The sequence below is a fragment of the Hakea prostrata genome, chromosome 2, assembly GCF_041222555.1.
Source record: "Hakea prostrata isolate BN-2017 chromosome 2, UWA_Hpros_2, whole genome shotgun sequence".
Lineage (NCBI taxonomy): Eukaryota > Viridiplantae > Streptophyta > Magnoliopsida > Proteales > Proteaceae > Hakea > Hakea prostrata.
In genome coordinates this window covers 58425716-58448554 of record NC_142601.1, presented here as the reverse complement: position 1 = coordinate 58448554, position 22839 = coordinate 58425716, and the positions used below count along the sequence as shown (strand labels likewise).

General features: G+C 37.2%; 2 protein-coding genes across 3 annotated transcripts; both read left to right on the top strand.

The window, feature by feature from the left end:
• The first annotated feature begins 3611 nt into the window (after positions 1-3611).
• LOC149025238 (putative clathrin assembly protein At5g35200) lies at positions 3612-13006 on the top strand. Of its 2 annotated transcripts, none has more exons than XM_089145470.1 (16): positions 3612-3771; positions 4435-4555; positions 4651-4720; positions 5261-5358; positions 6537-6678; positions 6766-6866; positions 9083-9166; positions 9310-9360; positions 9459-9524; positions 9615-9680; positions 9815-9895; positions 10050-10127; positions 10536-10691; positions 10791-10866; positions 11289-11404; positions 12291-13006. In XM_089145470.1, exons 2-16 carry the CDS (start codon positions 4457-4459, stop codon positions 12645-12647), a joined length of 1641 nt encoding a protein of 546 aa, XP_089001596.1. In that variant the 5' UTR covers positions 3612-3771; positions 4435-4456; the 3' UTR covers positions 12648-13006. The 2 variants fall into 2 exon arrangements, with proteins under 2 accessions (XP_089001596.1, XP_089001595.1); XM_089145469.1 differs by having other exon boundaries at positions 3613-3771; positions 11286-11404.
• Positions 13007-14306: 1300 nt separating this feature from the next.
• LOC149025237 (uncharacterized) lies at positions 14307-21297 on the top strand. The gene is made up of 3 exons (XM_089145468.1): positions 14307-15040; positions 18774-18961; positions 20330-21297. The coding sequence occupies exons 1-3, from the start codon at positions 14488-14490 to the stop codon at positions 20843-20845; spliced, it is 1257 nt and encodes a 418-aa protein (XP_089001594.1). The 5' UTR covers positions 14307-14487; the 3' UTR covers positions 20846-21297.
• The last annotated feature ends 1542 nt before the right edge of the window (positions 21298-22839 follow it).

Genomic DNA, 22839 nt, shown 5'->3' with positions numbered 1-22839 from the left:
GCTCCACCCCAAAGACCTTCCTAAAAGTAAACCATCTCGAATGGCAAGAAGTTCCATTGCCTACTACACCTATCTACTTTAGGTAAATGTAGATTTGAATTTTTTTTTTTAAATTATTAATCAAATCTTTAATCCTTTAATCATAAAAATCCCATCAATAATGTATAAATTATATGATTAATCTTGAGGGATTATTGAGTTGTTCAAATCAATGCCCCATGGTATGATCTGTCAAAGACAAAGTTTTGCCTTATATTTAAATCATATGTATGTAAAAATTCTTGCATAATTGTTGTTGGCTCATTATTAAAATCTTACAATAAGAAATAAATATTTTAAAATAAAAAAATCTGAGACTGTAGCGTAAGGGATTTGTTATTATTATAAATTTTATTCTTCCTTAAGCTGGGTTTAGACAACAACAGTCTGAGGATTCTGTCACTTAATTAACGAATCCTGATCATCACCCGTCAAAGTGCTCACCGACTTTAACACCACAAATCCTGTGGGATCCATAGGTAAAAAATAATTTAAAAAAAATCTAATCACCCAACTCCTGGGTCCCCCTGTATTTATGGTGGTAAAACCATCGGAGAGCATAGATCCGAACTCCTTAATTAACACCCAACATATCGCATCGGATCCAACAAAGCTGGAGGACCCTCCCCTGCATTAACCTATTATGATAGGTCCCACTCCCATCTTATCACATCCCATCACATCCATGTTAGTAGTTCCCACCTAATTTTTCCTAAAAAATAAAAATCACCTTATTTTATGTTTTAATTTGAGACTTCCTTGCTCTATCATTATGTATAACATTATCATATTGTGTCAAAAACATGTCCATATATAGAAGAAAAAAAAATATTGGGGATAGATTTAGATCCTTCCCTTGGATTGCACCGGCCAAATGAGATGCTCAACCACTTAGATAACAAATATTTTTTGGTAAGAAAAAATTAAGCATGTAGTTTGGTTGGCAAAAATCAATGCCTCATTCAACATGATCAGGAGTTCAAAATTTTGTAAACTAGATGAAAATATCCTTTATCTCCACTATTCTCATGCCTTGAAATTTTTTTCTTATATCAAATGAGCTATGAAAGAAATTTTTTGGGAAAATTATATGATTAACTGCTTTTAAGTTTCTCCTTACAAAAAAAACTACTCAATGTTTTACTTTACAAAATTAGTTAAAACTGAGTTTGTAATTACAAAACTAGCCAAAATAGTGTTTTTTCACCTCTTTTGACATTTTTACCATTAAAATTGATCATACCGACATAAGGGTGAAAATGTTCAAAAAATATAAAAAAATAATGATTTTTCCTTTTGGACAAAATAGTGATTTTTTCGCTCGATGTTATTAGTTTGAGGAGTAAAAAATACCAAAGAGATGACAAGTCAATATTTTGACTAATTTTGTAAAATGCAAATTCAGTTTTGACCAATTTTGTAAAGTAAAACGGTGAGTGGGTGACTATTTCTATAAAGGAAAGCTAAACTGAATCACGTAATTTTCTCAACATTTTGAAGGCAAAAGAATAGTGGGTATGGAAGATCTGGATTTACAAAGTAAACTAAACAAACCCCAGTTGCAAAAGAATATTACTCATGTAACAAATACAGCCATTGCTTTTCACAATTGAGCAAAACAAACAATGTATCCAATTGAAATAAGGAGTTGATGAAGTGAGTAATAGTAGAATGCCAACTCAGCCCCTACACTAGACAAATCTTTCTAGGTTTCGTCCACCACCTCTTAGGGGTATGGTTGTCTTTTATGGTCTGGATTTGGAGAAATGTTCACATCATCATCACATGGTGCAAATGGGATCATCGAAATCCAGTTGTCAAGTCGGTTGCACGTGGAACTTCGTTGTCAAAGAATAGTCGTAGTTGTTGTTGTTTTCATGGAAATGCCCCTCGATCTCCTGTTATATTACGAAAACTACCCTTAATCCATAATTATTTCTTCGGGTATTTCAAAACAAACAAAACTTAAAACCATTTATTATCTTCTAACCGAAAGAAAAAAAAACCATTTATTATCTGGAGTTATCTGTTTAGCACTCAGCATCAGAGGTTGAGTGGCCGTTTGGCTACAGCAATCGAAATCAAAATTGTTTCTCAACAATTAAAAAAAACAAAAAAAAAGTTAGTGATAATTGTATTCTAAGAGTTAATTGGCCATGGAGAATGCTTTTCTTCCACTCATACTTAAGAAATATAATTTAAAAAAAATATATACATTTATTTTTATTTTTTATATTTTATAAAGTAAATAATTAAAATTCTTCTTATTTTTCTTAATTTTATTCTTCGAGAGGTGGCTCACCATGCCTTGAAGGCATGAGTTAATTGGTGTGATTAATGCTTACCTTGACAGAAGGCATGTTATTAACCAATAGAACTACTTCAAACCATTAAAAAACAATATTGTTATACTAATTGATGCTATTTGGATATTGTTCTTTTTTTTTTTTCATAACAAAGAATATTTCATAATCACATCATCCATCTATTTCAGAATGTTCCATAATATTCTAAAAAATAAAATATCTATGATTATAAAAATAAAAATTAATAGAATAAAACAATTTTAAATAAGTGCGTGCAACTAACTTTCTTTATACCACAGAGAAAGTAGGAATTTTCCTTAAATATAATGGTTATTTTAAGTGTTCATAATTTCTAGATTAAAGAGAACACATCTCACTTGCTGATCCTATCTTCCATAACAGAAAATGAAGGAAAATTTTACTACTTAATCACATAGTTTCTTTTATTTTGCAAGATATAGGAGAGGAAAAAATTATATCACCCATATGTCTCATTCTAATCTATTAATGATGATTGAAAGGGTATTATTGGTCTTATTTATAATGATCCGATCATCAATATATAATAGCACCTTAAGTAAATTAAAAAAAAAATCTAACAAATTTATAACGTCTTGGAGTTTGGAATTATTTTTTTTCAAACTAAAAATTCTTCACCATTATAGGGGAAACGTTAGTTAAATATTTCATTTTAGATATTTAATTGAAAGAAATCTCAAAGAATAAATAGAAGGAATGGCATTTCTGTAATATTCTGTAGAAAAATATATAATCTTTTCCCGCGCAAAAAAAAAATCAAAATAAATAGAAGGAATGGCATTTCTGTAATACACCGTAAGTCTTGAGCTACTTTCAAAGGTGTGACGAGGGTGGGTTCAAGCTTCCAGCTGGCATCTGGTTTTCCTCCATTTGAAGCGACCGTCCTTAGTCCGTAGTCCTAATGACGTTTCAGAATTCAATCACTTTTTTTGTTTTTCGTGCTTCCAAACAAATTCCATTTATGGAATAGTAAAAGTACGCTGCCGTAGTAACTTTACTAAAGTGCAGATTTAATCGAAACCGTCAGATTCGATAACTTGACGGCACCACTTTATGATCAAACGGTTTCAAATAATTTACCTCCCCATAATTACTGAAATTACGGCGGCCGTAGTACGTAGAGTTGACTACGGTTAAAGCGCGCGCTCTCAACAGTGAAACTAAAAGTGAAACTGCTGAGAAGTGCTTTTCCACATCAAGAAGATTTTAAAATTCCCAGGAAAAAAAAAAGGTTTTAAATCGTTCAGTTTTGTTGAGTCGTCGGCGTCGTAGAAATAATAATTTCTCTCTCTCTGTGGTGTCTCTGGTTCTCGACTCTTATGGTCGCCGACCAGAAGGACACTTTGGCTTTCCTCTTTCCTTCTCATTCTGGTTTCGTTCAGTTCTGGTGAGTTTGAGCTTTCTTGATCTCTGTTTTACATCAATTTTGTTTGTCTTTTTAGCTTCAATGTTGAAATTGAGTACAACGGATGTAAGAATTCTTCAGTAACGTTCGATTTGATGATCTTCAATTATAACGAGTTGATGATGATGATGATTATGCTTATTATGGGTTTTATTTGTTCTGTAATGTCTTCTTATTTGACATATCTTTTGGACGATTTGGAGTGTATTTATGTGCCATGAGAATTAGTTCTGTTTGCAACTTTCAAAATTCCTTTTGTTTGTTGAGATTCCGGAATTCAATATCGGTCAGGAAGTTCAAATCTGTTTTTTTGTTATTGTTATATAACTAAATGGATTTAGTAATTGTGTGTATGGCGATGAATTAGCCCTGCTACTTCCAACTTCCCCCCCTCCCCCCAAACCAATGCTGTGAGGTTTGAGATGTCGGCAGCATTAGATTTGGTTGCATACAATTTACCACTTCGAATGCTGGACTTGAGCCTGCGGCTTAATGTCTCGCTTGGAAATCCAAGGTGATATTAAGTTTCTCAATAGGCCGATGCGGCCATTTACAAGATATTAGTTTCCTACTGTTGAATGTTTGTGCGACTTTAATTCATGACTCTGAATCATGTCAATATGACCAGCTTATTTGTTTCTGCAGAACCTTTTGGTTAGGAAGAAAGATGTCTGGAGGAGGTACACATAAGAGCTTTAGGAGATATTTAGGAGCTATCAAAGACACCACCACAGTTGGATTGGCTAAAGTTAACAGTGACTATAAGGTGAGAATTACAAAACAATCATAGTGCACGTTTCTAGATTGCACGTTTCTGAATTTTTACATTCCAAGGTTTGGGGGTTGTGTTGAATTCTGCAGGAGTTGGACATTGCAATTGTAAAGGCCACAAACCATGTTGAACGCCCAGCTAAAGAAAAACACATAAGGGGTATGTGGATACTTCTCTATGGTCCCTTCAGCTTCAGTTATTCATGTTGACCTCAAGGCATGCACCGCATCTTATGTCAGGAGTTCTTCCACTTCTTATTGATGTGTAATGTTAGTTCCATTAAAATATTGCACTTACAAGACTTTTTGATTGACTTTCATCCCTTCTATGAAAGTGCTCTGTTATCATTGTAGACTTGTAGCTTGCACATCCTTGACCATCTCCTTTCTTGATATCTCTATGTGGGGTGTATACTTTTTTTTTTTTTAATTATTAGGTAACACCAATTTGGATGTCTAATCCAGATGTTGTGGGTATCTTTATGTGTCCATCTGGTGTTTACTTCTCATCCTCACCATAGGTTAATTGAGTGCTTCCTAGTGACCTTATCTAACTGGCTAACCCTGTATATGATTTACACACTGGATTTTTGTTTTGGTGCAGTCTTCAGGTTTGATGCAGCCTATTAATTTTATCTTCTTATCACTCCTACAAAGAAACAACTGATGGGCTAGAACTTATTGTATTTCGTTTTGTCAGCTGTTTTTGTTGCAGTTTCAGCTGCAAGGCCTCGAGCAGACGTGGCATACTGCATCCATGCTCTTGCCAGACGTCTTGCCAAGACCCATAATTGGGCGGTATGTGAACCATGACCCTTTTTTTTTCTTTGACATTGAATATGGGAAACTAAAACTAGTTTGGCATTTTCAATACCTACATCATTTGTTGTGCCCAAGGGCTATGAGATGAAAGTAACATAATTATTTCTTTTGAGTCAGAACGGATGCAAAACCTGATATGATTCATTTTGTTGTACTTTGGTCATTCTTTCTTGTCTTCTATATTCAAATTTTCCTTTGATCTTTATGGGGCGGCAAAAAAAATAAAAAATTAAAAAAAATCACATTGGTAAAAGATGTGGGATGTCAAAAATGTCAATAACAAAATTCATGCCACAAGCATCTTGATATCGGTCTGATTGTGTGGCTGTACCATGCCCTTTCTGTGTCACAATCTATGTTCTTCTCATTAATACCACTGACTCTGAATCCTTTCCCTCTGCTGGAACTACCTTCTATTCAGCCCTTATTTCTAGTGCTTTAAATGTCTTTTTCCATTAATCTCTTTACTATCTCAATTCAACTCTTTTTCTCATGGTCACCCATTACAACTGCTCAGAAAGTCCCCGAGGTGAACTTGTTTTGCTTTAAAATCTGAAAACATGAGATCTAATTGGGGAAGTCCTTGTACACAACACAAAAGTTGTAGTTGTAGGAGGATTTAACCTTTTTCTCTTATTTATGAGATAGGGGGTTTATAGTTATACTAACTAGTCAAATTGGAGAATGCAAAAGATGGAACAAGGAAAAATAATTGGACAACAAAATTTACTTTGTATTCGTTGTTTGAATGAGCAAATAATATTTCAACATGACCAATCTTGGTTATTAGAGGGGCAATTTATTCTAGTCCTTGACATATATTCCATTTATTTGTCTAGAATTCTTTGAAGTAACAATGTCAGTCCCATGGCTTGAAGTTGTCTTCATTTACACCACGACAGTTGTTCTAGTTTTGTCCCAGCTCCCATTTTAGGCAATCATTTTGATGCTCAATATCTTCAACTGATAAATGGGGTGCAAGGCATACGCTGAGCTGCAGTGATTTCTTTTAGATCAACTAATACCTCCACCTAATGCTGCTTTGAGAAGATAACAGTCACTTATTTGGAGTGTTTTAATGGTTTGGTTACAAGTGCATTTGCATTGAATATAGTACTTGGATTTTGGCTGATTCAGTGATTTATGGTGATTAGGTGGCATTGAAAACATTAATCTTGATACATCGTTCTCTTAGGGAAGTGGATGCTACCTTCCGTGAAGAAGTCATTAATTATGGGAGGAGCAGAAACCATATGCTCAACTTGTCTCATTTCAAAGATGATTCCAGTCCAAATGGTACTCAGTATTCTATAATAGATAAAATCCACTATTCTTTAAGGAAATGAATTGTTAAATGACAGTTACCCGTTAATCTCTGTTCAGCTTGGGATTATTCTGGATTTATACGGACATATGCTTTATTTTTAGAGGAGAGGCTGGAATGCTTCCGTATCTTGAAGTACGATGTTGAGGCAGATCAGCCAGTAAGCAATTAATTTTATGTTGTTGCTGCATCCTTTTTATCTTTGAATAAAAGAAGAAAAATCTGTGCTACTTTTGTCTGATTGAAATCTTTAACATCTTTACTGTTGGGTGCCAAGATTGAGTGAAACTACATGTTGATGTTAATCTTCTGCTTTATTTTCCTTGCTTATTTCCTGCTTTACTGGTTGCTTGTGGTATTCTATCGTATGCTGAATTTTACTTTTAATGATCATTCTAAACAGTTTTGTCTCAGTTCGGGGATAATTTTGATTTTTGTTATAGTTTTAGATTGTTTTGTTAGCACAAGTGATGCGATAAGGTTAACTAGTATGGGTTTTGCTTGTGAAAAGCCCAGCAAAGAAGTAATGAAGATGTATATGGTAATGGATCAAAGAAAAAATTTGATAAATGCAACAACAAAGTCAGCCTTATACCAACTGGAAAGGTTAGGCTACATTGATCCTTGCAAAACATAGGGGACACTGACTGAAAGTAACAGTAATGGGTTAAATAGGGAAGTGAAGAGGCTCAAAAAGCATCTTGGTGGACTTTTTTGGATACTAGAGTGTGAGATGGACTGAACAATCTATGCAAAAAGAATTCCGTACAGGATCCATTGTTGCATGAGCTAGCCTGGCCTTTTTGGATTTCTTTCTATAAAGGGATCCTAGCAAGCATGGGAGCACGTTATGAGCTGCAACTCTGGAATCTTGAGAGATAATGGTGACCTACTGTTTTAGCCTTTGAGAAGGTATGGTCAGGACACCTTAAGGCTTCATTTGAGGGTGGCTTTGTGACGACATTTGATTCTGGAACGATTAGGCGTGTTCGTTTCCCCTAAAGTGTACTTTCCTGCACCATATGGCATATTTCTTGATAAGGATGCCTTAGTTGGGATTGCTCTGAGGATATGGAGACTTCTGCAGTAAGGGTGCCAAGATTTTGGAGCAACCTAAATTACCGGGAGATGGATCCTTTTGTTGGTTGGCGATCCAGGATTAGTCTGTGACTATGGGTTAATTCTCAGTGTTGTCTTTACCTACGTGGTCCTGTGTGCTTCACATGTGTGCTCCATATTCCCTATGAATTGCCTTCTTGTGAAATACTAAAGGACAAAATCTTTATAGTTGATTATCTTATTTTGAGGGGAAATTCATGTCTAACATGTGCTTCTGAGACAAAGGAAACAATGAACTACATAATTTGGCGGTGTCTCCAGATCCCACAAAATTTAAATAAACCCAAAAATATGAGCGTGAAAGTTAAACCTAAGATATATTTTCAACTTTTCCAGAAGTCATAGGATTCTTTTTGAAGCGTAGAGGGTTGATTCTTTTCCCGATGTTGCAACAGAAGTGGGATTCCCTGTTACAGATTAATTGGTTGCCTCCTGTCCAAAGGAGCAACATGATTGACCATGTCCTCAGGTGCATTTGTATTGATTTTTTTCCTTCCAGGGGTAGTAGCTGTAATTGACTGCAAATCCAAGTGCTCTATATTTAGTTTTCTCAATTTCTTATTGTACATATTGTATCATAATAAACTAATAATAATAAGTTAGTGAGGTGAGATCGAAGAACTATGCTTTCAAATATTGAGCTATTGAATTTCACACGATTATCGAAGTTTCTCGTGGCACTCAAATGTTTTACATGTAAAAATGGTCCATACCCTCCTATGGGTTTCTTGCTTTTGACATTTACTTGTCTTTTATTTTTTATTTTTTGGGTGAATGAGATAATCATTAACCAAAAGCCCCAAAAAGGGGAAAGAGAATGTACTAGTGGGGAGAAATTGGGGGGGGGGGGGGAGGCAATCACAAAGGCAAGAGGGAGGAACCTAAATCCCAGGAAACAACACTTGTCTTGTTCCCTGGGGTGTCCACAACAAGGGGCCTGGGGAAGAGATTGAAGCCTAGAAACATCAAAGCAGATGGCTTTCCAAATCAAGTCCACCGGTATGGATTTGGAGGTCCATCTTCTCAAATTATGCTCCCACCACAGGTGAGAGATCAATGCATTGGACACCAACTTACTTGTCTTTTATTTATTTTAAGTTGCATATGACTTTGGTCAATGTAAGGGTGAATTCATGCTTCTTATTTGCCTAACCTTTTGATCTTTGATGATAGTATGGTTAAGGTTTTAGTAAAGTGATCTTGTTCTGTATGTATTCTGAAATCCATGGTGAAAATACTTTCTTGTGCTGCTGACAGAGGAACAAGGAACTGAGCACTGCTGAATTGCTTGAACAGTTGCCAGTGTTGCAGCAGCTTCTGCATCGTGTTCTTGGTTGCCAGGTACTACCTTATGCTTTGATAGTCAAATTTCAAGTATGGGTCTGCATCCTCCTTAATGCTTCTTGTCTTGAATATGGCTAAATATTGTATGCACCTCTTGTTATATATAACATTGTAATACTTATTTTGGAAAATGTACGTAGCCCCAAGGAGCAGCAGTTTATAATTTTATCATTCAGTTGGCAGTTTCAATGGTAAGTTTGTTGGTGTAAGCTTCTCTTTATGAAGTTTAAGATACTGCAACCTGCTAAATGACATTCTCATGCGCTTTTTACCTTTTATATTTGAATAGGTAGCTGCAGAGAGCATTAAGATTTATCAGGCCATAAGTGATGGTACCATTAATTTGGTTGACAAGGTATTTGTTTTGGTTTTTATTTCCTAATGAAAACTACTGCCTGTTTATTTAGTAAGTTACAAGCAGAACCGTACATCTGGATTGTTACAGTTCTTTGAGATGCAACGCTATGATGCTGTCAGTGCTTTTGAGATATACAAGAAGGCGGGTCAGCAGGTACCTGTTGTCTTGCCGTTCCATTCTTTCATATGTTTGTTTTTCGAAAAGATTACACTGGTGATTGCTATGGAAATTTTCTTTTCTTTTTCTTCTCTCTATGATGCTCCTCAAGCTACCTTTTGCTTTTATAGGCGGAGATGCTGTCAGAGTTCTATGAAATATGTAGAAGTCTTGATCTTGGACGTGGAGAAAAGTTTATCAAGATTGAACAGGTGTGAATTTCTCAAGCCATGTAACTCTGATGGCTTTCTCTTGTATTCTGTCAGTCATGGTAACAATTTTTCCAGTTGTGCTTAAAAAGAAAAGCAAGAGAGCTTTATTGGTACTATTGGTTGAATAATATTTTTGAGTTATTCCTTAATGCAGCCACCGGCGTCATTTTTAGCAGCCATGGAGGAGTATGTCAGAGATGCTCCTCGAGCTTCATCAGTTCGGAAGGATCAGGTATATGAGTTTCTTCCGATTGACAAAACTAATTTTTTATTAGGTGGGCAGTAAAGCTAAGAGAACATTGTAGTTTCAGCATCATACTGAGACTATAAGCAGGAGTGGGAAGATCGTATTTTGTTATTAACAATAAAAATAATATTAACTTCATTTGATCATTAGGAGCTTCAAGCATGTGATGGCATTACAGAAGGATTATTCCTTGGCAATACTTCTTTATTTTATTTTGATCTTGGTAGAAAACTGGCCTCCTGCTCTTTATCAGTGTTTCTAAAATAGATCAAGTTTTGCATTATGTATTACTAGAAGAAATGATCCTGGATCTTTTAATTTTATTGATAGGCCATGATATTGTTATTCTCAAAAATTGACAGATTTTGCTTTTAAATCCTTTTCACATAGCAGGGGGTTAATGATAAAATTACTGGTCCCAAAGTTGTCTTGGCTATAGAGTATAAGAAAGTCCCAGAAGTGCAAGAAGAGCTTCCATCACCCCCTCCTCCACCTGAACCTGAACCTGTTAAAGTGGAGGCACCAGTTTCAGAACCACCTGATTTGCTGGTAATGACTCAAATGCTTTCTACCTTAACAATGTACATCTATGTTCTATTTATCTGAAGTTTTCTGTGCATTTCTAAGAGTATTTTATTTGGTTAACAGAATTTGGATGATCCTGTCCCAGCTGCATCAGAACTTGATGAGAAGAATGCTCTTGCTCTGGCTATTGTTCCAGTTGGTAAGTTGTCCAGCTTTTGCATGAAGCCGTAGGATCTAAACCTTGAGAACATGGACAGCCTAGAAGTATGGATGTCCATCAATTTAAACTAAATCAAACAAATTAATCCAGGCTCGAGTGGCATTAAGAATAAGAAATAGATAGTGAACTTGAGGAAAAATGAGGGCTGACACTCGGTTTAAATAAACTCTTCAGGTGTGAAACTGAGGGGAGGAAAAGGTCGTATTTATAAATTTTCCGGGCAAACTAAGAAAAAAAAAACAAATTGTCAACGAGTCTGTATAATACATCAAATCCACTTCCAATTCAAAATTGAGTCAACTATACAAGGCTTGTTGTTTATTCAAGTTCCCAGTTGAAAATCAGGACCTTTAAAGAGTGTCTAAGCAGTTTTGTTATTTATCTTCTTCGTCTTGCAGCAGATTCATCAGCAACTGTCCCTTCAGGTCCTGATTTTGCAAATGGAGTCACAGGATGGGAGTTGGCATTGGTAACTGCTCCAAGTTCTAATGAGACTGCTAGTGCTGCAAGTAAACTGGTATTACTCTTCTATTTTGTATTGTTTTATGTGTAGAGTTTCTTGTTGCTGCATATCTTATGCTTTGGTTTGGCAGTAGAACTTAGGATAGTGTCATTTCAGAAAGAACACTATCCATCATAAATTAATTCACATCCCCCAGATGTTTCAAACTAAGGCTGGGCTTCTTCTAGCATGTGGAGATTCTTGTTGCTGAATATCTTATGCTTAACAGTAATAGTAGACATTAATATGGTACAATTTCAGAATGAACATTACCTATTCTAAATGATGTCATGTCTGCCATAGGTTTCAGACAAAGATCAGCTTTCTTCTAGTGCAAGAGTGTTCTTGCAAGGAGGGTAATTGATATTTTCACAAATATCAAGCCAGGAATTGAAGAAACTATGCTATCTGGACTCTTGAAAATAGCACTGATGTAAATATAAACATCTTTGGACTCGGGGACATAAACATTGAACCAGCTTAGGTGTGAGAGAATACGGTTGTATGTTATTTTCCTTTTTAAGAAGAAAAAGGTTGTTGGGGGGAGAGACAGGAAAGCCACGCACACAGATTTTCCAAACCAGGGGAAACCAGCAAGTGTCTCTGTAACGACTTGGTTCAGCCTATCACACACTTCCTATCCCTATTACTTTGGTGATTATTAATCACCCATGTCATTCCATTCACCATAGATTTACTTTGATTACCAGCAGAAATTTATGAATCTAGATTGGAACTCTCTGAATCTGTTGCTATGCATAGGTGCTTGTGCCAGAAACCTGGATATTTCCCCATCCTTCCATAATGTTATTTATATATATATTTAGAGGACTACTAGACATTTATCGGTATTCTTTTTCCCTGATTGCATATACTAATGCTTTATAACTTGTTAAAAAAGGCGGGAGGGCTGGATTTGCTCACGTTGGACAGCTTATATGATGATGCACTTAGAAGAAATAACCAGAATGTTAGCTACAACCCGTGGGAGCCTGCGCCTATGGCTAGTCCTATGATGCAGCAACTAGTACATGACCCATTCCTTGCCTCCAACACTGTGGCAGCACCCCATTCTGTACAGATGGTAGCAATGGCCCACCAACAACAAGCTTTCCTGCTGCAGCAACAGATGATGATGAATATTCCACAACAGCAACAGCCCTCAAATCCTTTTGGTACTCCTTATGGAGCTGCAAACCACCCGTATGGGTCGGGGATTCCTGTTCAATCTTACAATCCATACACAAGCCTTATGTAAGAAACAGGATCAGTTGTCACTTGTTTTTGGTTGAGAGCACGAGAAGAGGTGACATTGAAGACAAACAAATGATATTTGAGGCTTTTGGAGGCTGGTAGGGAGGGCTGGTTTCAGGACAGATGTACCATATTATTGTTTATGTGCAGTTTCTACCATAAGAATGTTACAGGAATTAGTTAGCGACTGGAGTTCTAGGTTATTGATTATTTTTGTTGGCAATGACTCTTAATAATGCTATTCAGATGATCTGAAAGTTTGACCTGCACCTGTGCGAGGCAGGAATCTTAGTTCTTGTTCTCTTTTATATGAAACTGCAATAGCTGTTGCTATTTCAAATGGATTTCTTCTTATAATTTACATATGAAAAGAGGGAGGAGACATGTATTTTTGTTCCTTTTGCAAGATCAATTGGCTTCTTTGTCAACAAGTTTATCTGCACTAGAGTGAAATCCCCCAGATTTAAACCGCAGCTTTTGATTTTACATGACAAGTTACCGTGCAGAGAGTTAAAGTCTGTAGGGTTCTGTTCTTGTCCATGGTCTTTTTTGGCGTCCACCATACTTTCCATTGGAGGGGGAAAAGAGCAAAAAAATGATAATTTTAGACATGGAATTCTCTTACTTGGTAGTGTGTAGTAGGATGGATTGATGTTACTTTCTTCGACTTACTATTTCTATAAGTATATCCACTGTTATAGTAAAAGAAATCTTACATTGACCAACAGGGGTTGGTCTAAGTGGTAAGCAGTTTGGTCCGTTTAAGCAAGGTTCCGATATGCAAAAAATTCTTATTGGGAGACTCACCCACCACAGTCAGGTGTGCGACCCGAGTTGAACACCGGATTAGTCAGGGCAAAGCCTTGGAAACCGGGATTGGCAACCAAAAAAAAAAAAATCTTGCATTGATTGGTAAGTGAGATATTACCCTCAACTCTAAGGATATTTAATAATGATATTTGGTTTTGTTGATAAAGAAAAGGACACGTGTCCATAATCTAATTGAAAATCTTCTTGTAGGTTGGAAGATTTTGGGAAAATTATGTGACTAGCTGTTTTTAAGGTTTTTCCTTACAAAAATAGCACTCAATGTTTTGCTTTACAAAATTAGTCAAAATTGAATTTGTATTTACAAAATTAGCCAAAATATTAAATTTTCATTTTTTTGGACATTTTCAACCCTTAAAACTCAGTTTTAACTAGTTTTGTAAAACGAAACATTGAGTGTGTATTTTTGTAAGAGAAACCTAAAAGCAACTAATCACGTAATTTTTCGAAGATTTTCTTTTCATCTTAGTTTCTATAATGATAAAGAGTGATCCATAATCCAGAAATGAAAAGAAATAAGTCTTGTTGAAGGATTTCCTCATTCGGGACATGAAGCCCAGCTCTAGAAGTGGAAAGTGAAGGTTCCTCCAGAACGTATTTTATTATTAATAACTTTATCAGTATTAATTTGACGTGGAAGGAAGCCAGGCCTTGAGATGTTCGTTCGTGGGATGAAGCGAATCTATCGCTTTGAAGTTGTGACTATTTCCTTTTCAAGAAGTGTCCCCACTACTGTCACGACTCACCATTACTCAATTGAAGGAAATGATTAATGAACATGGTGGCTTAAATGAGAAAAATATTAATTACAAGACAAAATGGCAAAAATATCCAATCGAACGACAACTAAGAAGTGCCAACAACCCCAGTGAAGAACTGAGAAATTACTTGGGACTTGAGAGAAAGAGAAAAAGAAAAAGTGATCGTTTTTGTTTCGTTTTTTCGATTAGCTTTGGTTCTTGAATCGTGTCTCGCTTCTTTTTGGTCTCTCAATCTCGGGAAAGCAAATCTCCATAATGTCTTGGCTTTCAATTCCACTCCCAAATCCCTTCAAATCCCAACTTCCAGAAGATGAAGAAGATTCAGCTGTACTGAAAGAAGAAGAAGAAGAAGAAGAAGGCTCTTCTCCTGGCGGGGGAGTGAAAGAGGACTTATCAGTGCTGGGGAAAACCATTGGTCGGCAATTATGGGGTGTCGCCTCTTTCCTAGCTCCTCCCCCTGTTACTTCATCTGATCACTCTCCTGTGGATTCCACTACTGCCCATGACTCTTCTTCTCAGACACTTCTCGGCATTCGCAATGATTTTGTCGAGATTGGTGGCAGCTTCAAGTCTGGCCTTTCTCTAATTTCCACGAATAAGGCTGTTAGTGAGATCTCTCGGTTGGCTTCTAACCTTCTGGTGTTCCCCAAGGACGGTGATGATGATGAAGTTGACGATGTAGATGAGTTTCACGAAGAGGGTCATGGCGGCGACACTGTTGGTATTACGAAGGAGGTATTGGAATTCGTTCAAGAGATGTCAATGCGACCGGAATGTTGGACGGATTTCCCCGTTGCCCTTAACAATGGTAATTAACTCTAATTTATTTTCCTTACTTAGACACAGAATTCGATTTCGCTTCTCTGTGTTTAATTATCATCAATAATTAGCATCTTCTTATTCCGTGCATTTTGGTTCGGGCTGCTCGGGTATATTAGCCAGTTTTGCACCATTATTCCAAGCAATTTCCGTTTCAAGGAATAGTTTACTCTCTACTGGTATCCGATTGTGAACTTGTCTCTTCTACTCTGGAATAGGAAGAAAGCTTCCTCTTATCATAGAGAAGCAAAGTCCCCCTCCTCCAATCTAACAGGAAATTAGAAGAGAAGGAAAGTAACAATCTTACCTTGGCACCAAATTGGGGATCAAAGAGTGTGTCTTGGATTTCATTGACTGAATCCACCGACTTTTGGATGTTTCCAAATAATGATTGTAGACAGTAGTTAAGTTATGGATTTATAACCGAAGGACCCACTTTAGAGTTTGTCCTTTTCTATTTCATTTTCATGTGAGGAACAGCAGTTAGGGAGATTTAAGGGGTTTAATGGACTTGACATTAGCAAAATGGATTCTTTTTAGTTTTCCATTAATGATATATTCCAGAAGATTGTATCGCATGTCTGAAGGCATTTGTGGTACTACTGTAATAAACTGTTATTACTAGAAAGTCTTCATTTTTTTATTTTCCCTCATGTGCCATGGATATACTTTTGGACCCTTTTTCAGTTGACAGTTTTAGATCTGTTCAGTGTTCCTTTTGTGCTAGAAGTAACATTTGCCTACTAGGTGAACACACTTTCAGAAATTCAACCATTAAGTTCATAGTCCACACAATCCCCCTGGACTTTCTGGGTATGATCGTAATTGACTGTGTGATAAGTGTGGCTTTTGTAGAGCTTCAGAATATAAATTATAAGATATTGTTTTACAAAAGGGTAGTGGGTGTAACATCTGCTGTTCCCATGTGGACACAGAAAGAAGGGGGGGGGGTAAATCAGTGGGTTTAAAAAGGCTGTCCGTCAAAAAGTTTGCCTTCTTGTTGTTCCCAACAATAAACTCAACCACTTAGCCATCCCCTCAAAGGCACAAATGCATATCCACAGTTACAACGCTGTTGCCAGGAGCTGGCAATCAAAATGCTGCCAAGAGCTGCTACGTCAACTTATGGAAGTCCCTCACACATACGATCTCAATCATTGAAGATAGCACATAAAATTGTATATAGAGGCGTATACACATTCCAACATGACTGCCAAAGGTTCTCCCGGGTGTATATACCTGCCTTGCAATAGAGCACCCCATTTCTAACATGAATACGGCAAAGTGGTCATCCATAACAAAAAGATGTACGTGCTTTGGCAAGTTGTCCAAATTTGGTTTTACTATCTACTCATTACTCGTTTTCAGATGCAAACAACATCCAAAGTTCTGCACCTGCTTCAACCAATGGTAATGGCAAGCTACCTAGGGGTGTTTCAGTCCTATTTGTGACTCAGGACACCTTCTTGCTTCAAGAGAGGCAAGGGTGTTTAGCCCCCAGTGGTTCGCAGCTCCTGCTGGAAACCCATATTCAAAAATATTTGAGTTGATAATGATGCTTCATGACAAAACCACATCTAGGATAGGTCTATGACAATAATTAAATGCACCTCACATACAAAGTGAATATACAGGAATTTTTTTTTGGATGAATAAATAATTATATTAAAAGAATGGAAACAAGGAAACAAGGTCTTTAAGAGGAAGACCGAAAAGAAGAGCTAAGACCCTAGGAGACAACAATGAATCTGTTCCTTGGGGAATCATCAATCGGGGGATGGGGGTAGCTAACAACCTAGAGGAAATCTAAAAATAGATGGTATTCCAAATCAAGTCAATAGAGCGAGATTTGGACGACCATCTCTTGAGATTACGCTCTCACCAAATGTGGTGAATAGAGGCACAGAAAACAAGCTTACCAATCCGATCACAAATGGAAGAGCCTGAAAAGTTTCTCACCATCCAAGACCAATCACGTGCAAACCTATAGGAGCGCCTCGAACGGCAAATGGAAGTAAGGGCTTTTCTCTAAATAGATCCGGAGAAAGGGCAAGAGAAGAAGAGGTGATCAGGGTTTTCTAAGTCGTTCCAGCAAAGGATGCAGTTGGGATTGACTGGGATATGACGGCTAATGAGGAATGATTGGGTGGGGAGGGCTTGGTTGAGAACTCTCCAAAGGGTAAGGGAGTGGTGAGGGATGGAGCCTTTGAACCAGACCAAGGAAACCCAGGGGGGTTTGGGGGTTTGGGCACAAAGGTGATTCCAGACAGAGGATGTGGAAAAGTTTTTGGAGTGGGAAGGGAATCCCAAACCTGTGTGAGAAGGGGGAGGGGAGTGGGGGTCCCAGGAGCCATCAGTGATGAAAGCAGACAACGAGGTGTTTTTGGGGATTCGGGAGTCATAAACAGTTTAGGGACCAAAATGTGTGTAGAGAATGCCCATCAGATGCCACGGGTCGAGCCAAAAGGAGGTGGAAGATCTAGAGGAGATGATGGTAGAAATAGCAGTGAGAGCGAGGGGACGAAGGGAGAGAAGTTTCCTCCAAACCCAAGAAGGATTGGAGGGCAAGGGAGAAGTCTAGAAGGAGTTAGAGTGAAGAAGGTGAGAATGAACCTAATTAACCCAAATGGAATTTTGCTTAGAGGCAATTTTCCAAATGAGTTTGAGAAGGCAAGCGAGGTTGACATCAGAGATCCTACAGATGCCAAGGCCTCCCTCAAAGGTTGGGCGGCAAATGGTCGACCAACAAACAGGATGGATGAAATGGGTGGCCTCCCTCCCTTTCCAAAGGAAGGCGCAGATCAGGAATATACAGGAATATTGACAAAGCAATGGTAAAGAAAAGCTCACAACATGATAAATAAAAAATGTTTGGTATCCTGAAATTGAGAGATCACTAGGGGGGATTGACAGATGACAAGAAAGAAGGGGGTTGATTGACATGGAAGTTATAAAGAATAAAAGAGGGATATAAATCCTAAGATGTAAGATCAGAATGTAGCATATGATGGAAGAAAGGGGGAAGAGGGAAAGCTTTTGTGCTTGTGCAAAAATGAAAGAGCAAGAAGGGAAGGTAAATAAGGGGAAGGCTTACACTGAAACAGAATCATATCATAATGTCTTAGAATTACCAGGCCATTCAGAATTTACAATTTTCAGTTTTAGTGGGACTGAATATTGTGGAAAACTGAAATTACCATTCATGAAGAAGGACAAACATTTAGATGGAAGCTATGCTGGCATAGTTGTCTTAGTGACTTCTGAATTCCCAGTTACTTCAGTCTTATTGTTGTTATTATCTTGCAAGTTGCCCCTCCAGCTTCTTCGGTTGCCTAGACGCCATGACATATGCATGGTAGTTTTGTCATTTTCCATCTGACCATCTAAAGTGACCGGTTCCCTAACTGTAGTTGAGTTTGCATTTTTCGATGGATTATTGTTGAAATGTTAACCAACTTGAGGCCAAGTACTGCAAAACAGAAAATCTTAACAATTTTGTCAGATAATTCTTGGGTAAATCCTTCAATTCCATGAAAAGTTGTTCTATACTTATATGTCAGAAAACTAGAATCAGGTGTTTCTTTTGATTTCTATTTTTAATTTGAGCAAACTTGATATTCTTCTGTTTTCTTGTACCCTGTTCTGTGAAACATACACCATTGGCTGTGCTCAAATATTAATGCAACACTATTTTGCCTATGAATTCTGCATATTTTCTGCAGATTTTCAAATGTCTGATGCCCAACAGAAGCACACTTCAACTGTTGAATACTTGGCTCCAAGTTTAGCGGGTCTTATTGTTAGGCTTTGTCCAAGTTATATGAATGAGCAGCAGTTTTGGATGATATATTTTATTCTCTTGCACCCCAGGCTGAATGAACATGATTCTAAGCTTCTATCAACTCCACAGGCAAGACTTCTTTGCACAGAGGCTGCTTTTTCCCCCTTCCAATTATTTTTAAACATGAGGAAGAAATTCAAGAAAATTTCATTGATTTATGTGCACTCATGGAAACTTTGCAGAACTTGAATTTGAGGCCTTCCTGGATGAAAACTTGGTAATACACATGGGGGGTTGCTTTTCCAGTCTTACCTTCTTTCTTAACCAGACTGAAGATGATTCTTATACGTTGAAAAACAGAATTTCAGTATTCTCTTAGTGGTTTTGTTCAACTAGTCCTTTATGTTCATAAAATGCATAAAATGAGGAAATAAATAAATAACAAAAATCAGAAGATATTCAGCGATTAAATCACAGAAGAGATACAAAGAATCCAGCTAATCATCTAGTGGATTATTTTTAATTGATCCTATAAGATAGAGGGTCTAAATATCATACAGCTATCAGATTGTTGGGATGATATAGTTTGTTTTATTTTATTTTTTGTTGGGGGTGTGTGGGGTTGGACAATGGAGTGTATAATGTTGTGCATCACATAGACGGTACAGATCAAGGTTGCATACGGGTGGAGTGCTGGTAGCTGATTCACTTACTCACTCACCCACTTATGTAACTGATCTGATTTATTAGGCTACACATATCCTGCCTATGACTCTGCTATATTTAAAGCCAATTCAACTGTTAACCATTTCTATGTTTACGCACCACTTTTACCCATGTTTTCTTTGGTTTTATTGTCCTATTACAATGTTTGTCTATGGCTCTCATCATGTCGTTACTGGTGCATTGGCTGGCTTTGCATGTGTCTGAATCATCTTAAGTGGCCATCCCATGCCTGAGCTATGGTAGCTGGCTGTAAAACTTATCACTAGTGTAAGTTTTCAATGATGTCAACTGCCTAAGGTTGAAGTGGCATAGCTGCCTTTGGTCAAAGACTCAATTACCGTTGCCTAAACTGAAGAGTCGAGCTAACATCATTTCTTGGTACGAAATGCATGATGTTCCCAATTGTACTCGCGTAGGTCTTCAGCTAGAATATCTTCCCATGGCATTACATCTCTGTCTCTCTCACTCTCTCGTTTTACTTTAGTACCTGTAGCGTTCCCTCCCCGCCTCTTCGTGAAAAGGGGGGGGGGGGAAGGAGGAGAAGAAAAAAAAAAAGGTAGTTTATTAGGGTGATTTTTGAGGACTGATTTTTAAAGAGTCATCAGATTTCTCCAATAATAGATGTCCTTCAATGGCAAGAAGCTAATCTAAGACCTCCTCCCCTCTATGATACATATATTTTTAAAAAACACTTCTCTTGAACTTGCTGAAGCCCATGATTAGTTATTGATAAATGGTTCCTTGGTATCAGCATTTTGTTCTAATTTGCAGATTATTGAAGCAAGAGATTCTTTGCTTCAGAAACTGAAAAAGAGAGTAAATGAAGTGGAGAGCTCTAAGAATGGTGATTCATCGATAGAAGTGAGTGACAAGGGTACTAAAATTCAAGAAGTGAGCAACCCAGTTCAGGAAAAGGAGGTTCTGGTGGAGTCTGTAAATTCACCACATCACATCAATGCAGGTGAACAAGACAACACTGAAGAATGGGTAGTAGAAGAAGATGAGACTGACACTTCTGTTGCTCTTCATAAACCGCCTGGAAATGATGAGGATGTTTCCTTCAGCGATCTAGAGGAGGATGACGATGATGATAATATGTCTACTAGACAAAGGTTCTCAAGTTCAGAAAAGGACATAAGATTTCCCTCACCAAATGGGTCCTCCAGTGAATGGGTTCGACTAAGTGAAAATTCACGGGAGAAAAAAGTAGGCCAAACAACTTATCGGGGGAAAGATTCAGAGGATGAAGAGTCAAATGACTGGCTTACCATTGATGATACTGATTGATCTGGTAAATACTGTTTTGACTTGTTGAGTTTATGTAAAGTTCTATCCCATTTTTAAGTGTTTCATATTTCCAGCTTCAAACTACGAGTAAGCATCTTTGTTTGTGTCAATAATCAATCAAAAAGATCTCTTGTGATCAATCACCTCGTGGTGTTAATGTCTTTGGTGGACCATTTGCTATATTTTGCACATGTTTACTCGTCCTTTTATATAACTCTGCACACACCTACTACTGGTTATGCGTATATATGGCACTAGAACCCAGAAAAGTACAACTGTATCTTGGATGATTACTTTGTGGTATTGCTTACAATATCCATACACTTATATTGTGTTCCTTGTCTCTGTACCTAAAGCCTGACTATGTAACCACAGATATATTTGTCAACCTGCTAGACTGATCAACCAAAAGATGCCCATTCTAAAAAACAATCAATCAAATCTGTTTTATCAATCATTTGCTTTTGTAAGGATGTCTCAGTGAAAAGTTTCCATTGTTGAGAAACGAAGGAGATCTGCTAAAAATTCAGATCCGAGAATTCAGTCTTAATAATTAGGTCTTGGGAAGAAGCTTCCCAACCCCGTGATCTCCAGAAAAGTTGGAGAAGTCTTTTGGTGAGAAGTTGATGGTGCAATGTATATTGCTTACACTCATTTTAGTGGGATCAAGCTTGACAAAATCGGGAAATTCGAGCAAATGCTTGTGCCTGTTCGAAATGTTCTTCACTGAAATGAGCGCCAATTCTTCTGTAGAATGATGAATACCACATCATAATCTGGATACTGTGAGTGTTTAGTATTGAACTTTGCCTATGTGTATTCATAATATGCTCAAACTGGAGACCCACACATTCTGATCAGGTCAGGATCTATGAATTGATGATCCTAAATAAGCTAGCTTTTAAAGACTCTAGTGCAAGATTTAGTGACCCTAGATTCAATATTAGGTGGGAAGAGGAGAGAACAATCTACCATGGTCGTTTGTTACTAACAGGCAAAAATGATGCAACAATTGACTATTAAATAGCCATCTGTGAGAGTAAAGAAAGTTTTGTGGGGCAATCCTATGTACAGATTTTACAGCTTTCTTGGATAAAGGGAAAGAAAGAACCAGTTGGATTCTTAAAGGTTTTAGGCATAAAGCATCATTAAGTGAAGCAAATCCAAATATTTGTTAGATGCTCCTTGTCAGGAATTCAAGTCATTCAAGGAATAAAGAGTCATATGCTACTAACTTTCCACTATAATTTCTTTGACAAACAAGATGCTATATACCTTTTAATTCTTCTTAATATGGATTGTGCATTGTCTTCAATTAAATCTGTATTACTGGTATGTGGCTCAATTTCATACTATTTATAGGTGAATATCTTTGTGTGCTATGACTTAAAACTGAAAAGCAATCCGAAAATAAAAATAAAAATGGAACTGGATCAATATGGGCTACACCTTTCATTTATGATTTATCTTGTATCTTGAACAGAACCAACCCAGATGACACCCCCTTGATTGGAACTTGGTACCTCTCCACTACTTTAAGCAATTATTACATCAAGTCAACTGCTAGGCATAATGACTGTCACTAACTCCAGGAAAAAAAATGTGAAAGGGGTTTAGCTTTTCCTCACCTAAGGTGACTTCACCCATAGTCGTCTGATGTTACTACTGGATCCACAAGTAACCATAACTGCTAACTTTCAGTCCCTTTTACCCAAAAAAAAAAAAAAAAAAAAAACTTTCAGCCCCTTATTCTTGAAGGTTCAAGGATATTCTTTTCTATCCAATTTTCAGCTGGAATTTCCTTTTCTAATCTAATCAGAAGTCAGATCCGTGGTTGAAGAGATTCTGTCTTCACCAGGGTTTCCATAAGCTGGGTCCTCTCTGAAGAGCAGAAACTGCATCAGAGGACAAGTAATAAATCAAGGCTGAACCATCAAACCCAAAAACAGAACAACTGCCCAGATGCCTTAGAATTTCACATTTACACGAGGTAA

What these genes read in the sequence shown, in the direction of transcription:
- LOC149025238 (XM_089145469.1), top strand. Translation starts at nt 4,457, where the DNA reads ATGTCTGGAGGAGGTACACATAAGAGCTTTAGGAGATATTTAGGAGCT. An exon ending in ATCGTGTTCTTGGTTGCCAG is followed by an intron (nt 9,167 to 9,309) that starts GTACTACCTTAT and finishes AAATGTACGTAG; the next exon opens with CCCCAAGGAGCAGCAGTTTA. An exon ending in CAGAACCACCTGATTTGCTG is followed by an intron (nt 10,692 to 10,790) that starts GTAATGACTCAA and finishes TTTGGTTAACAG; the next exon opens with AATTTGGATGATCCTGTCCC.
- LOC149025237 (XM_089145468.1), top strand. Translation starts at nt 14,488, where the DNA reads ATGTCTTGGCTTTCAATTCCACTCCCAAATCCCTTCAAATCCCAACTT. An exon ending in CCCCGTTGCCCTTAACAATG is followed by an intron (nt 15,041 to 18,773) that starts GTAATTAACTCT and finishes TATTTTCTGCAG; the next exon opens with ATTTTCAAATGTCTGATGCC. An exon ending in AGCTTCTATCAACTCCACAG is followed by an intron (nt 18,962 to 20,329) that starts GCAAGACTTCTT and finishes TCTAATTTGCAG; the next exon opens with ATTATTGAAGCAAGAGATTC.